Genomic DNA, 16959 nt, shown 5'->3' with positions numbered 1-16959 from the left:
CCTTACCAGCCTTCCACAGGACCCTTGAAGAGCTCAGACACCCCAAAGGACATGGCTCCCATGAAATCATTGCGGGTTGTCCGGTCCCAGTCCCACACCTCGATGGAGAGGCGCCGCTCCATGTCCCCCGGCTGCAGGGTGCTGGGGAGGTATAAAGAAGGTCAGAGTCTCTCTCTCTCTCTCTCTTTCTCTTTCTCTCTCTCTCTCTCTCTCTCTCTCTCTCACACACACACACACACACAACCCCACCAGGGCTCTGGCTTCCAGGTCCTCCATCACATCCACAGGACTTACAAAGTGAAGGTTTCATTCCACACTGGGTTGAGGGTGGATCTAACGGTCCGAGTCTTTTGCTTTGTTAGGTTCTTAGGGTCAGGGATCAGCTTGAGTTTCACATAGGGGTCCGAGAGGCCATTGGGATCCATCGGGATCAGGTTAAGGGCTTCACCAACTAACAAAGAGAAGGAGGGAGGGGGGAGGGGAGACACGCATATTAGCTTCCAACAGAGTAAGTACTGGAGGAGAGGGCGAGTGGGCGGGAAGACAGACCTCCTGCGTTCCCTAGTGGGCGGAGGAAGGAGGATCCACTGGCTCCCATCCCAGGCCACCTGCTGCGGGCCAAGGAAGTTGCTGTGGCAGCAATTGCTCCCACCCTCATATGTGGCTTGTGTGCGCGTTGGGGGTGGAGAAATTGAAGGAGATAGTAGAGGGGTGGGTGAGGAAATCCCTTTCTGTCAAGAAGACTGCAGCGATGGCTTTCTCCTCACCACCTACATGCAGGGTTCCAGAAGGGGGGGAGGGAAACGAGAGCGGGGAAGAAAGTGTGCAGAGAAAGAAGGTGTGAAAAGCAGAGGCGGGGGATGTCAAGTTCTGCAGCTAGGAATAGAACCCAGGCGTCCTGGCTCTCAGCCTCCACCAGCTCAATCAATCCCACTCGCCGCCACAGCCAGGCCTCCTGCTCCCATGCTGTTCGCCACCCGCCTCAACCCCAAAAGGTTTTCTTCTCTGCTGCAGGGCCCAGGGCATTTTCTTGATGTTCCATCAGCCCTGGCTGTTCTTAATAGCAATACTGTCCCTGATTGTCACTGTTATCAGGGAGCCAGTGTGGTCTAGCAGGTAAAAGTGTTGAACTAGGACCTGGGAGACTGGGGTTCAAATCCCCCATCATGAACCTTGCTGGGTGACCTTTAGCCAGTCACTATCTCTCAGACTAACCTACTTCACAGGGTTGTTGTGTGAATACAATAAAGAGGAGGACTATGCACCGCCTTGAGCTCCTTGGAGGCTACATGGGATATAGAGGCAATCGATCAATCAATATATTGTATTACAGTGGTACCTCGGGTTAAGTACCGTATTTTTCGCTCTATAAGATGCACCAGACCATAAGATGCACCTAGTTTTTGGAGGAGGAAAACAAGAAAAAAACTATTCTGACTCTCAGAAGCCAGAACAACTTACTAAAAAGTAAGGAGGGGAAAAGTGAGTCTTATAGAGCAAAAAATACGGTACTTAATTCGTTCCAGAGGTCCGTTCTTAACCTGAAACTGTTCTCAACCTGAAGCACCACTTTAGCTAATGGGGCCTCCTGCTGTTGCCGCGCCACCGGAGCACGATTTCTGTTCTCATCCTGAAGCAAAGTTCTTAACCTGAGGTACTATTTCTGGGTTAGCGGAGTCTGTAACCTGAAGCGTATGTAACGTGAACTGTATGTAACCCGAGGTACCACTGTATAACAATAGCCATTGTTATTTTGAGGTAGATATAAAGAAAGGGAGAAAGAGAGAGAGAGAGAGAGAGAGAGAGAGAGAGAGAGAGAGAGAGAGAGATAAATAGTTACAGGCGCTGTTGAGCTGTGCATACTGAGGGACACAGGGAGCTGCCTTTGACTGAGTCGGACCATTGGTCCATGTAGCTCAGTATTTCCTACACTGACTGGCAGCTGACAGCTCCCCAGGGGACAGAGGGTGTTTCCCCCCAACCCTAACTGGCTGTGCCAGGGGACCGATCCTGATAACGTCTCCAGGCAGAGCAGGTGCTTTACCACTGAGCTACCGCCCGTCCCTATGCACAAGAACACACATTCAAAGATTTGGCACCAAGGCAGTTTTCAGTCTGAGAAGCTAACTAAGCTGAATCCTGTGATCTGTATGAATCAAGCAAACGTTGCATGAATTATGCAAATCGAGCCAGTGTGCATCCATTTGCATAATTTATTCCATCCCCGCCTGCGACGGGGAGCCAGAAAAGGCTACATGGAACTCTGAATCATGGCTCCAGACCCCTGGAAGTCTACGACAGCCCACTTTCCTGTCTATCATTCTCAATTCACCTGACACCATTTCAGATGTATGCAGAACAGCATGCCTGGAGTTTGCGTCTGCATCAGCTAAGATTAAAAAAATTAAAAAAGAAGCTTTCTAATTTGTGGCATGACAGTTTCTGTTTAAAAAGTGAGGGCTCACTTTTAGAATATGAAGATTCCCAGTTAAAAGATATCCCTGATGGCTGGTTCCTGCCAAAAAACAAGTAGTACTGGTGGCCCAAACTGCATCCCTCTGCAAGAGATGGAGAGAGATGAGGCTGCCTTGCCTCTCCATCAAGCTCTGCTGAAAGACCAGGAAACTTCTGGCTCCCAGCCAATTTTTTCCATTCCTGCTGTTCACTACAAGATCCCCGTAACTAAGAATTAGTGCCTGGGCTTGCTTTTTCCCTACTCCCTCCCAACTCCCTTTTCCTTTTGTGTTGTGTCTCTTAGAAGGCAAGTGCAAAGGGTGGGATTTGTCAGCCACTGTGGGAGACTTTTTCAGCTGAAGAAATGACGTTGTTATGCAGTTGTACCTCCTCCCCAACCTCTCAAAATCACTTGGGGAATGGGGCTGCCTTACATGTGTCGTTGGTCCCTTAAAGGCAGAATCAAACATCCTGAACACCTCAGCTTTTATTTCAATTTTATTTAAACACAACAGTTCTAGTCCTCGTCTGCTATAGCAATAAGCTTTGCACAATGGCTGTTGAAATCTCAGTCGTTAAAGAAGGGCTGAGCAGGATTTTCCCTGGCCAAAGAGCAGAGCCTCTCATCTAGCTACCCCATCACATCTTGTTTGCTCCCTTAAATATGAGACAACTGAGAGAACTGAGAGCAGCATAAGAGGAAAGGAAGGGTTCTCATCCTAGTTCATCACAGGACTGGGCAAAAAGAGCTACTGCAGTTTGCCATTGAGAAGGGAGAAGAGATGGAGCCAAACATTGGTTTCCTCTTTAGAAGACAGTCCACAACTGGAGCATTCTGTATTGTTGTCTCCCACCTAAGCTCCAATGAAGATGTCAACAAAGAGTCAGCTTCAGGTGAGAGCAGGCCAACCTATTCCTATTCTTCCCCACTTCCCCCAGTCACCACCATTCTCTTCTTACCAGTCACATGGATCTCGTCACTCCCGAATGTCTCGATGTGGAGCTGCAGGCGTCCCCTGCGTTCTGTGTGGTCCACACCGCACAAGCTGGGCACACAGTGGACGCAGCGCTTGTGCACATTCATCTCACAGCCTGCAGGGGGCAACAAAGGTGGGTGAGTTAAGCTAGGACCAGATAACCAGAGACAGCAAGGCTACCGTTCCCTCTGCAGCATTTAGGCTGCCATCTTAACCCCGCTTACCCGGGAGTAAGCTCCATTTAATTCAATAGGACTTACTTCTGAGCAGACATAGGCATGTCCAGGCAACTAACTGGTTAGTTGTTTTTTTAAAAACAAACAACAGAAAAACCAATGACTTCCAATTCACTACAATTGTGTTTTATTAATCCAACAGATTTTTAAGAAATGTTTTGATACAGGATACACAATATACTTGGCTTACATAAAACTGGGCAATTTCAATGTATAGATGATGATGATGATGTTGAAAATTTCATCCATTTGGCAGTTTCACGTGCATGAATTTGCAAACTTCACAAGAGCCTGTCCATGTATGCTCAGGACAATCTGTAGGTGCTTCCTTGCGATATTGATGTATGCAAAACTGCATCAGATTCCTCTTACTCCAAATATAAATGTGGGTATCAGTCCAGCTGTTGTTAATAATGACTAGCTCCCACTGAAATCCATGAAGCTTAATTTAGTGATTAAGCTAGTGCTAAGAGGGACGCGGGTGGCGCTGTGGTCCAAACCACTGAGCCTAGGGCTTGCTGATCAGAAGGTTGCCAGAAGCGGCTTAGTCATGATGGACACATGACCTGGAAGTTGTCTGTGGACAAACGCTGGCTCCCTCGGCCTATAGAGCGAGATGAGAACCGCAACCCCAGAGTCATCTGCGACTGGACCTAACGGTCAGGGGTACCTTTACCTTTAAGCTAGTCCTACACATGCGGAAGACATGCTGGCTCCCTCGGCCTATAGAGCAAGATGAGTGCCGCAACCCCACCCAGAGTCATCTGCAACTGGACCTAACGGTCAGGGGTACCTTTACCTTTAAGCTAGACCTACACATGCAGAAGACGAAGATGTGACAAGAGGAAGCTAGTCCATATGAGTGCATGGGACACTTCCCTCCGCCTGCCTGCCTTCTTTCTTATAACTGGTTTAAGAGGTGGCACTGCTGGCCACAGGTGGCGCTGTGGGTTAAAGCCTCAGCGCCTAGGACTTGCCGATCGAAAGGTCGGCGGTTCGAATCCCTGCGGCGGGGTGCGCTCCCGCTGCTCGGTCCCAGCGCCTGCCAACCTAGCAGTTCGAAAGCACCTCCGGGTGCAAGTAGATAAATAGGGACCGCTTACCAGCGGGAAGGTAAACGGCGTTTCCGAGTGCGGCTCTGGCTCGCCAGAGCAGCGATGTCACGCTGGCCACGTGACCCGGAAGTGTCTTCGGACAGCGCTGGCCCCTGGCCTCTTGAGTGAGATGGGCGCACAACCCCAGAGTCTGGCAAGACTGGCCCGTACGGGCAGGGGTACCTTTACCTTTACCTTACCTTACTGCTGGCCAGCTTCCTCCTCCTGATTTCAGTACAGTGGTACCTTGGGTTAAGTACTTAATTCGTTCTGGAGGTCCACTCTTAACCTGAAACTGTTCTTAACCTGAAGCACCACTTTAGCTAATGGGGCCTCCTGCTGCTGCCGCGCTGCCGGAGCACGATTTATGTTCTCAACCTGAAGCAAAGTTCTTCACTTGAGGTACTATTTCTGGGTTAGCGGAGTCTGTAACCTGAAGCGTATGTAACCCAAGGTACCACTGTACTGCCCTTGTAGAGCAGAGAGGAGGAGAACAACACTGCCTGTCATTGCCTCTAGCTCCACCTGCTGGTGGTCTCTTTGCCTTCCAACCTACCAATCCCAATGGGGATCAGTCCACACTGGGTGGAAATGATGTGATATAACAGCCTATAATACCAATTCAGACTGCAGACGGGTGAATCTCTCCTAGGTTTTCTGACTGGGTATTGTTTACTTGAGGAAATCTCCCCCCTGCTGTCTTCCTAAGAGGCGCAGTCTATTTTCTTTCATCTCAGGGCACCATCATCTTGTCCTGCTGCATATGTAGATCCAGCCTCAATCACAGCTAATTTCCACTACACTGAGAGCATGGATAATACACCCTCTGCCTTATAGGTCCACTTTCTAAGACTAGTTGATGTGTATGCATGGGTGTAGCCAAGGAGAGGCAGAGAGGGGCAACAGCCCCCCAATCAATAAAAATACATATCTAACCGAGGTTCTTCTACCCCCCACCAAAAGGTCTGCCCCCCAACAAAAATCCTTCCTACGCCTATGCATGTATGGACCACTTCTCCTAAGTCATTGAAAAGATGGACATATGCAACCTCAGCCACTGTTGAGGCAGCCCTGGAACATAGTCTTAATAGTAGTGGCACGACAACTACCTCCACACTGCAGATGTAGAGCGGAGGTTGAAGAATACCACCTTACCTACCCAGTGCACTCATGATGGAGCCAGTTCTGAACTGAGGATTTCCTGTTCATAGCACACACACGTAACCCCCCACGCCACAACAGCCCTCTGACAAAAGAGGCTTTTGCTCTGGAGAGCCCATGACACGGTTAGCCTTTACAGCAACACAGGATTGAGTTATTTCTTTTTTGCAGAAGGCAAATGGTTACTCACAGGTGCATTTCATCCCCTGGTGCACCAGCCCATAGAGGAGTGAGCCGCAGTGATCACAGAAGGTTGGGCTGCTGTAGCTGTGAATTTTGAACTTGTGCTTGTTCCGAGGATCCTGTCAAAGGGGAAAGGCACAGAAGCACAGCATCTATGACGAAGGGAAACTACACACGATTCTCTAAAACACTTGCGTCTTTTGTCCTAGTTCCATCCCTACCAACACCATCCGTAAAAACCTCTGGCATGCAGGTTGTTAGGGGAGACTCAGTCCTCCCCCCCCCCCCGCTGCCACCTTTTAGAGGTTGGAAGTGAGAATGCACAGTTGTTAAGAAGCACGTGGAAGGCAAAAGGTGTGGCTTGGAATGTGAATGTGCGGTTTGTGTGCAAGTGAAAAGGACGTTTTATGAGAGTGCTCATGGAGTGGAAACAAGTACATGAGGAAAAGGGGGTGCACAATGTACATTGTGACACCCAGGGGAGCACTAGAAGCTGCAAGCATTACCGTATTTTTCGCTCTATAAGATGCACTTTTTCCCTCCTAAAAAGTGAGGGGAAATGTGTGAGCGTCTTATGGAGCGAATGCAGGCTGCACAGCTATTGCAGAAGCCAGAACAGCAAGAGGGATCGCTGCGCAGCAATCCCTCTTGCTGTTCTGGCTTCTGGGATTCAGAATATTTTTTTTCTTGTTTTCCTCCTCCAAAAACTAGGTGCGTCTTATGGTCTGGTGAGTCTTGGAGAGTGAAAAATGTGGTATTTTTCTTTTACTCCAATATCAGCACAGTGGCTGGGGCAACCTAGCCACATGGACAGAGTATAAATAACAATATTATTATTATTATTATTATTATTATTATTATTATTATTATTATTATTATTATTATTTGCCATGTTGGAAGGGCAATCAAGATCAGAGTCACGGTGTATGGAGGACTTAACCTCATCTTTCCTCTCCCTACAAAGGTACAATTCATCCCAGGAGGGAAGGTCACTTTGAAGCTCCCCTCCCAGATGTAATAGCAACTCGGGAGGTTTTTAATTGGGAACACATCACAAAAGGTAAAGGTTAACCTCATGAACAGCAGCTATTTAAATGGTGGGGGTGAACATGTTGGGAATACATGTTGCTTCCAGTGACACATTTAGCATCATGTGTAGTTTGGCCCTAAGAGCCTTTGAAAATGAATGCTAGGGATTGATTCTGGGACCTCAAATATAGATGCTATGTGTCCTCCTACCACACAATTGTGGATTATGAACATGAATTGGGGGGGTCTACGGGTGTGGATTTCCATGACTATTCTATGAATATGTACACAGTACATTCCACAAGCATGTAGAACTGCTTAGATATTTCAGTAAATAAGCGGTATAGAAATAGCTGCAATAAATAAACAAATAGGTGTGCATGCTAGCACAAAAACATACTCAACATTCGGAGCACAATTGGGGTGGCAGAAACACATAATTTCAAACAAAACCACATAGTACAGTGGTGCCCCGCAAGACGAATGCCTCGCAAGACGAAAAACTCGCTAGATGAAAGAGTTTTCCGTTTTTGAGGTGCTTCGCAAGACAAATTTCCCTGTGGGCTTGCTTCGCAAGACGAAAACGTCTTGCGAGTTCTTGCGAGTTTTCCCCCCTTTCCCCCCCTTTTTCTAAGCTGCTAAGCCGCTAATAGCCGCTAAGCCACTAATAGCGCTAAGCCGCTAAGCCGCTAATGGCCGTGCTTCGCAAGACGAAAAAACCGCTAGACGAAGAGACTCACGGAACGAATTATTTTCGTCTTGCGAGGCACCACTGTACTAAATGCTAGATTTTTAAACACGTGTGCTTAACAACTCTGCCTTTAGGGCCTGGGTGCCACCAATGCATCTTCTTCTCATGTAAGAACATGCAGGTCTGGGCATGCATGTTACAAGCTTGGATGCAAGTGAAGCTGCATGACACATGCCTTAGTGCATGCAACTGAGAAGGCACTCGGGGGACAGGTAATTCTGTGCGAAGCAGTTCTGCAAGGCAATTTGTTTGCAACTGAAGGAGCGAGTCAGGCAAGCCCTCCCATCCTTCCTTATTCCTTCCCTGGGATTTCCAGGCCAAGGACAACAGAAATGGGACAGTGTCAGCCTCATGAAGACATCCACTCCCCATTCCCCCTCTCTGCAATATAAATAGCAAGGAAACCGGGACACTCACCTGGAGTGGAGGAGTGAGGCCTGAAGTCCTGGCTGCCAAGCCCTCCCCCACAGTACTCTGCCCACCAAAGTCACGGAAACAGAAGTGGTCAACTTCTCTATTTCCCCCACCCCCACCAACCCATAATTTATTTTCCTCCCACCCCGACAAATCCCCATCAATTTTGGAGGCAGCAGTAAAAAGAGTTCTAAGTAGCCACTTATAATTTGACAATGTGAAGGGGTTCACTTACATCTGTCTGGGGTCCTTTCCCAGCTCCTGGGCACTCAAAAGTGACAAATTCATGACATCTCTTGTGTAAGACAAAGCTGCACACTAAGAAAGGGGACGGAGAAAGAGAGAAAAGTTTACTGGGGGGATTAAGTGCTGAGTAGAAACATGGCAGAAAAGGGGGGGGGGGAATAAATGTTTGTTGTTCTTTATTGGAGGAAACTGCATCACGAAACCATACATGTCCCAGGTGTCTAGCAGCAAAAAAACATGACCATGTGACATTACTGTATGCTGAGGCAGACCATTGGTCGTTCATTCCAGGTTGCATACAAACCACAATTAAAGCACATGACCACAGCTGTCAATGTTTCCCTTTTTTTAAAGGGAAATTCCCTTATTCCGAATAGGATTCCTCGCAAGAAAAGGGAAAAGTTGACAGCTATGCACATGACTTCCCCTCCCCCAAAGAATCCTGGGAGCCGTAGTTTTGCTTTGCTTTTTGAATTGTGATGGGTAAGCTAGCGTTCCCACGGTTCTTTGGGGGAAGTCATGGGCTTTAAGTGAATGGTGTGTACACAGCCCCTGTGTTATCTATTCTGGCCGGCAGCGGCCGGCTAGAGTCCCTTTCCTATCCCTGCTACTTGATCATTAAAGACAAAACAAAGCCTGGACTGAACGCGATACTTTTTGCTCGCAAAACATGAGGCCTACCACTGAGCTATGGGATCTCGTCCCGGCGCTGGAACTTAGTACTCTGTGTTTAATGCTGTGGAGAAAACTATCACCTCACTGGCTTCTGGCGCTGGCTATGGCAGATTAGAATCTTTTCTTCCCCTATCCGCTTTCACTGAAATGGTGAAGGCAGGGAGGGCGGACCCTAACCTTTTACCACCTCTGTGTTAGTATGCCAGGCTGTCTAAATGGGCCAATATTCATATGTGCTAATTGATCTCGACTTTGTACTCATGGGCTTTTCCATTAAAGCCAAGCAGCAAAAGTGCAAGGAGTGAGTGGGCTTTCTGGGGGGAGAGGAGGGAATGGATATTTATTAGTCTGCAAATGCAGGTGCAGGGTGAGGGGGTGACTTTTCTCTCCTTTCCTCCCCCCCCCCCCACGCCTTCAGCATCTTCAGGCCTGAGATTTGGAAGATGGGTCTCCATGGCAACAGGCGGGGGACGAATCCACAAGTACCCGCACACAGCGGGGGAGGGGGATCGGACGGAGTCAGAGGAAGGGGGCAGGGAAGACTTTTGCTCAGGCACACACACACACACACACTGACATCCTCCGAGACAATTAGGATACAGCCCTCTCCCAGAGAACCTAGCCCTGCTTTTCACTTATCCATTCAGCGCCCCCTCCCCACAATACAGCTGCCCATGTTTCATTTGCAGCTGGGCCGAGTTAACAGGCATTTGACCTGCAGCAAACAGAAGGGGATCGTGTGCAGTCCAGACGCTGAAACCTTTGCCTGCTATTTCCTGTTCATCTTTAAGATGCCATTGTTGTTTTACTGCTATTTCCTGCGTATCCAGCCACTGTAAAATACACAAGGGCAGCCCAAGCCCATTAATTTCTAGCCAGTTGGCAACCCCTATCCCTGATCCATATCTCTTGCTCACTCACTTTTGTCAATGCCTTGGGTTCCCATGGCAACGGATTTACCAACTGAGCCATTGCCGTGTGTGTGTGTGTGTGTGTGTGTGTGTGTGTGTGTGCGTGTGTGTGTGTGATGTCCAGTGTACATAAGGGGAATTACAACACGAAGTGGAGGTGGTGGGAGCTGAGACCTAGAATACCTAAGGGTGGGGTGGGAAGGGGCAGGAATGTTACCCAGAGGGCTCTGATGGAGCATGCCTGGATCCAGACTTCCTAAATTCTCCAGGAAAGGAATGGCGGCTGATGAGTTAAGAGAGCAAACTGGGTGCGGGAACGAGGATGTTTGGGTCCTCTTAGCTGGGTAAAGGGATGCATAGTTGGAAAAGCAGGATATGATATGGGACATCAGTTGATTGGCAGGTGTTGACAGAGCTGGCAAGTGAGGAGTGGGGTTGCTTAGCAGCCGTAGTGTGGTTTCTTAGCAACCGGCAGGTCTGGACACAGAGAGCTGAAGATGTGTTTTGCAGAATGTAATAAAGTTGCGGGGGGGGGGTTAGGGGGGAGGCAGGCAGGCAGGGGGAGATCCTTAGGCCTCCGTGGGGAAGGGAAACCTGAACCTAGAACATGCACTGTGGAAAGAAACAGCACGGGGAAGCCATAAATATTAAACTGGACGGGAGCTGACATGAATGTTTGTGAAAGGCAGGGTAGGGGCATCTCCAGGTGTTAAGTGCTGGCTTGCCAGCATGACTCTTCTTCACAAGTGCAACTGGTAGAGGAGGGAATCCCACACAAGCATAGGGGCCTGTGAAAATGTGGAGGGATGGGAGTCCCGAAATGTATGTTCATGGGAGAATTTCTGCACGTGCTCACATGCATGAGGGTGAACGTCAGAGAGGGGGGCTGGATACCTGTCGGAGAAAGGTGTCTGTGGGGGGCCACGCATCTCATGGCAAGCGAAAGGGCATGGGCACATGGCAGGGCATGTGCTTTTACATTTTCATTGGGTGTGCAGTAGAGCACATCCACGCTGTCTAATTAAGCACAATTGTGTCTACGGCCCAGTTCACATGTCATGAAGGGGCCTAGAAGGGCTCTTTCCCCTGCTGACACTTTTGTCTGAACCAGGAATCGTCTGTTTTGCTCCAACGAACCACAGTCAGTATGCCATGAACAAATCTCGTCGATAGGTTGTGGTTTGTTGGCAGTGAAACAAGACACAGTCCCTGGTTAAGACATAACGCTACGCCAGGGCTCGTGAATTTCTTTCTTCCGTATGCTTGCAGGGAGGAGCAAAACAGACCAGAAAGGCACAACCCAGTAAGCAATTAACTTACGGTTTTCTATGACATGTGAGAAAGGCCTGTGGATAAATGAGGGCCTAACTGCGCATGGCACATGTTGTTTATCATTTTGGCTTTTTACTTATTTTGCAAAAAAAAAACCCGCAGGATGTGGTTTTTCATAGAGGCCTGAAGGATATGGGTTACCAACCACTTACCCTCCAGTTTGTTTGCTGAAGGGGGGGGGTCATACCACAAGCTGCTTCCCCTACTCCCAGCAGAGGAAAATATATAGGTGACTTTATCTTTTCCCCTGTGGGATGAAAACCAAATTGTGTGTGATTTTCCACAGGAAGATACTGGAGGATAAAGGGATAAGGAGCCCCTGTCCTCTTCTGGTCTTTAGTGGAAGGGTGCATACTTCACAGTGCTGGAGAGCTGGTGTGATCAAATACAGTGGTACCTTGGGTTACAGACACTTGAGGTTACATATGCTTCAGGTTACAGATTCCGCTAACCCAGAAATAGTATCTCGGGTTAAGAACTTTGCTTCAGGATGAGAACAGAAATCGTGCTCAGGCAGCGCAGCTGCAGCAGGAGGCCCTATTAGCTAAAGTGGTGCTTCAGGTTGAGAACAGTTTCAGGTTAAGAACGGACCTCCAGAACGAATAAAGTACTTAACCCGAGGTACCACTGTAGTGGCTAGAGTGCCAGATTAGAACCTGCGTGATCCCACTCAGCTATGAAGCCCACTGGGTAACCATAAACCAGTAACTCTGTATTCAATTGTGTTTACATTATCATTTACTCCTCCTCCAGTGCAGTCTCACTACAGGCTTTTGAATCTGTGTACACACAATGTTACCCACAATGCAGAGCTATTCTGTACTTCCTTGAGAAATACTGCTTCTTTGAAGCCACATTCACTTCACAGTGAAACTGAGGTGTGTACACTTGAGGGAGCCATTGCACATGGGCAGATGGCAGCTTCATGAATATGAGTCAGAGGGGTTGCAGGGCCTTGCAGGGGCAGGGAAAGCAAATAGGTCATCGGGTGCAGACATCTGGTGTGTACGACAGCATACAAATGCAACTCTTGAAGCAAAGGGTTCGGGGTGGAGACAGATGATCTTGCTGCATTGTCAGCCATTAACATGCACATGGCCTGAGTCTAGCCTGTGTTGTGAGATTGTCGTCAGAATAAAGCGGAGAGCAAACCATGTATGCAGTCCTAGGCTTTTTGGAAAGGAGAAATAGATAAAAATGTAGTCAATAAATGTATATACGTATTTAAAATCAGGGGAGTAGGGAGTTGCAAGGTAACCACATATGACAGCTTCATGCGGAGGTTGATCCGAAGAATTAGTGCATCTTCATAGATTATAATTTCCTATGCAAAAATCAGTCCCATGGACTGCAAGATGATCCAACCTATCCATTCTTAAGGAAATCAGCCCTGAGTGCTCACTGGAAGGACAGATCCTGAAGCTGAGGCTCCAATACTTCGGCCACCTCATGAGAAGAGAAGACTCCCTGGAAAAGACCCTGATGTTGGGAAAGATGGAGGGCACAAGGAGAAGGGGACGACAGAGGATGAGATGGTTGGACAGTGTTCTCGAAGCCACTATCATGAATTTGACCAAACTGCAGGAGGCAGTGGATGACAGGAGTGCCTGGCGTGCTCTGGTCCATGGGGTCACGAAGAGTCGGACATGACTAAACAACTAAACAACAACAAAAAGCAAAAAACAACAACAACACACCACCATTTCTATACAGGGGGGAAATGTGTATACAGTAATGGCATAAAGTGCAGGGTTTGTTTCTGGGAGGGTGTGCAGGGGGATTCTGACATGAACACACACGGTGGAAGAAAACACTCCTGATAAATGCACAAAATGTGAAGTGGATACAAACAACTCCAAACATACTTTGAACATGTTTTGAGTTGTGGTGGATTTTGTTGGCCCTCCAAACATATTGAAACCAATGGAGGTAAGATCTTCTAAGTATGAGGTGAAGATTTATGGCTAACTTTACAAGTATCTTGGTGGACGGTATAATTGCCATCTTCCACACTACTGTGCATATGTATACTGGCATACACACACACACACACACACACACACACACACCTGACTGGAGTGGGGGAAGAGCACAAGGAAGCTGGAGGCAGGTGCAAATGTGAAGGTAAATTTGGACTGAAGTGTCAGGTACAAGGGGAGCGGAAGAGACAGAAGTGTATATAAAATACAAGAAGAATGAGAGAGAGATTTCACAGCCCTAAAATAGACGAAGAAATCTAGTTCAGCGAAACAATAAAACCTGGCTCAGGGGCCATGTGTGTGTGAGCTGCCTGATTAAAAAGGGAATTAGGGAAATTAGAAACAACCCAGCCCAGCACCCACACAAATCCAGCTCTCCCTTCCTACTAAGAGCCTGTGAGTCCTGAATCCCAGCCCTTCTGCCCCCTACATGCCAGCCTGTACGCCACAGGAAGTTACTCTTCTCCCAAAGAACCCAGGTGCCCTGGCTCTTATTTAAAAACTTCCCTAAATAGGGCTGCCTTCAGTTGTCTTCTAAATGTCATATAGTTTATTTCTTTGACAGCTGATGGGAGGGCGTTCCACAGGGCGGGTGCCACTACCAAGAAGGCCCTCTGCCTGGTTCCCTGTAACTTCGCTTCTCACAGTGAGGGAACCGCCAGAAGGCCCTCGGTGCTGGACCTCAGTGTCCGGGCTGAACGATGGGGGTGGAGACACTCCTTCAGGTATACTGGGTGAATCCTGCCCTTTGTTCCCAGCTTTCCTGTTCCAACTAGATCTGCTGCTTTGTCTTCCCACAGAGGTTCTGTAAATTGAAAAGCTACCCAACAGAAACAAATTCAACTAGTGTATCTTCTCCCTAACTCCAAGTCACAAGAACATTGTTCTTGTTATGATCTGTTGTAAAAGTCATGGAACTGCCATCAAGAAGAAAGATTTCAAGTTACAGCAGCCCTTTCCCCCCAAGAGCAAACTCCTGACCCAGAATTTGTCTTTATGCACATACAAACTGAGTGGAGAGAGTGCCTCTGAGGTACATGCAGAGTGCACTTCTTCCCTGAGCACTGACGTGCTACAAGCAATCCACCACATTATCTGGGCTGAGGGATGCATGTGGCTTCTGCTCCTGCAACCTCTCTTTTATAAAATTGCAATTCCTTCCCCGCTGTGACCCTGCTGGGGCGCTTCATATGCCTAATTGTGCTTTCACAACATGTGGTGCTCTCCTCATGAAAGGAGGACCAACCCAGAGAGGAAAGCCAAAAAAAAAAGTTCTTACCTAAGCACTGGAGCCCCTGCTTTCCAATCCCCCTGCATAGAAAGTTAAAATAAAAAGAAGGAAGAAAAGAAACAGGTTGTTAGCTCACACAAAGCGTAGGATGCCAGCTTTAAGGAGCACTCAGCTAGCAAATCCCTTAGATGTGACTTTAGCAGCACATTCATGTGCCAGGGAGAGGTGGGGGATAAGACAGACTTATAGGAAGGGAGTCATGCTGAGTGGTTAGAATGCCAGGAAACTGTGAATTTCAAAAATGCAAAGTCTCTTTTACCATGCCCATACAAGTTAGGGTTGCCATACGTCTTAGACAAGTCACTCGGGGGCGGGGGCTCAACATTTTTGGGGTCTTCCTAAAAAAAAGGGTTGTCCTGGTTTATACTTTTTGAAATATGGCAACCCTAATACAAATTTATGTCTATTAACTGGATAATTTAACCTACAATAACAATAATCCTCCTGGTTACATACTCATAATCCCTAACATGGGTTACAATCTCCATAAGCAGAGGGTGGAGACAGAATCCTCCATTCTATTACACTGACGATAATTATCACTGAGTGACTGAAAGCACAATCCGATGAATTTTACTTACCAGTAGTCCCACTGTGTTTGGGTGGGGGGCATACTCCCAGGCAAGTGTGTGCAGGATTGCAGCCTCCATGCATTATTATTTATTAAATTTATCAATCACTTCACTCTCTCACTCTCTCTAATCCAAAAGTAACTCAAAGCTACACACAACAGAAAAGTAACGCATACATTAAAACCATCATAAAACGAAAACAAAATGAAATCTAAAACTCATTTGTATTTTTAAAATACACTAATTCCAGCCACTGAAGGAGGCCGCAGATGATTAAAAGCAAACAGCCTGGAGAAAGTTAAAACTCCCCCCCCCCCCGTGCCTAAAGGTAAGTAGCGACGGCACCAGGCTTGCCACCCTGGAAGAGTGTTCTGTAAGTGGGATGGGGAACCACCACTGAGAAGGCCTGCTCTTGTGTTGATGTTCTCCACACCTCCTTCAGAGGGGGAACACGGAGAAGGGTCTCAGATGATGAGCACAGGGGTCAGGTTGGTTCATGTGGGGAGAAACGGTCTTTAAATTAGTATCAGATACAGTCTTAGCTCCTTTTACTGCCTGAGGCAAAGAACAAGATGGCACCCTCTCTCCCCACATTTCCATGTGCAGAAGCCAACACTAGACTAACAGGTAAATCTTATTTCAACACTGACAATGGGCAATTGTGTTCTCCTGTGGGCAGAATGCTACTTTAGGGGGCACAGGGCCCTGAACATCTCTTGTCCAACAATTTGCTGCTGCTCCTTATCCTCCTCACTGGCACAGGTTGACCACAGTCAGAGCCACGCTACACATTTAAGGCACATAAAGGTAAAGGCAAAGGGACCCCTGACCATTAGGTCCAGTCATGACCGACTCTGGGGTTGCGGCGCTCATCTCGCTTTATTGGCCGAGGGAGCCGGGGTACAGCTACCTGGTCATGACTAAGCCGCTTCTGGAGAACCAGAGCAGCGCATGGAAACACCGTTAACCTTCCCGCCGGAGCGGTACCTATTTATCTACTTGTTCTTTGAGGTGCTTTCGAACTGCTAGGTTGGCAGGAGCAAGGACTGAGCAACAGGAGCTCACTCTGTCGCAGGGATTCAAACCGCTGACCTTCTGATCGGCAAGTCCTAGGCTCTGTGGTTTAACCCACAGTGCCACCGCGTCCCATGGCTTCCCCCAAAGAATCCTGGGCACTGTAGCTTACACATTCACACAGTGACAATTCCCAGCACTCTTAACCAACTACAGTACCCAGGATTCTCCTGTAGTATGAGCCTTTAGACTGAAGCAAGGGGGGGGGGGAGTGGAACAGCCAGGATTCTTAGTTAAATATGTCAGCTAGTTAAATCCACACATACGCACATGCCATGGTAATAGTCTCCAAGAATTGACAGCCAGTATCTCAATGTTCCATCAGCTCTAACAGACACTGGAGATGGCAAAGCCTCTTTCAGCATGTAGGGAAATACTGTGTGTGTGTGTGTGTGTGTGTGTGTGTGTGTGTGTGTCTGTACTTCTCTTTGTAGTCATTAGAATACTGATGATGTCGCTTTTTTTATTTTAAGGTTCAGCATTTGGCTTTAATTAAAAATGCACAAAAGGAATAAACTAGCCAAGCAGGAGGTTATGATGACAAGAGCAACTGGGAACATGAGGAGGGGGGCGGGAAACA

General features: G+C 47.8%; 1 protein-coding gene across 1 annotated transcript in view; it reads right to left on the bottom strand.

Annotated features, from left to right (window-relative positions):
- Positions 1-16959, bottom strand: part of PRKCG (protein kinase C gamma) — a 52469-nt gene that overhangs the window by 18928 nt on the left and 16582 nt on the right. The window contains exons 2-7 of the mRNA XM_081885945.1: positions 14722-14753; positions 8535-8617; positions 6113-6224; positions 3415-3546; positions 295-451; positions 7-141 (exon numbers count right to left, since the gene is read on the bottom strand). Coding sequence (XP_081742071.1) covers positions 7-141; positions 295-451; positions 3415-3546; positions 6113-6224; positions 8535-8617; positions 14722-14753 — 651 coding nt within the window. The remainder of the gene's footprint in view (positions 1-6; positions 142-294; positions 452-3414; positions 3547-6112; positions 6225-8534; positions 8618-14721; positions 14754-16959) is intronic.

Source organism: Podarcis melisellensis (assembly GCF_964234715.1).
Source record: "Podarcis melisellensis genome assembly, chromosome: 13".
Taxonomy (NCBI): domain Eukaryota; kingdom Metazoa; phylum Chordata; class Lepidosauria; order Squamata; family Lacertidae; genus Podarcis; species Podarcis melisellensis.
Note: the sequence above shows the minus strand (reverse complement) of the source record. Positions and strands in the feature narration are given on the sequence as shown.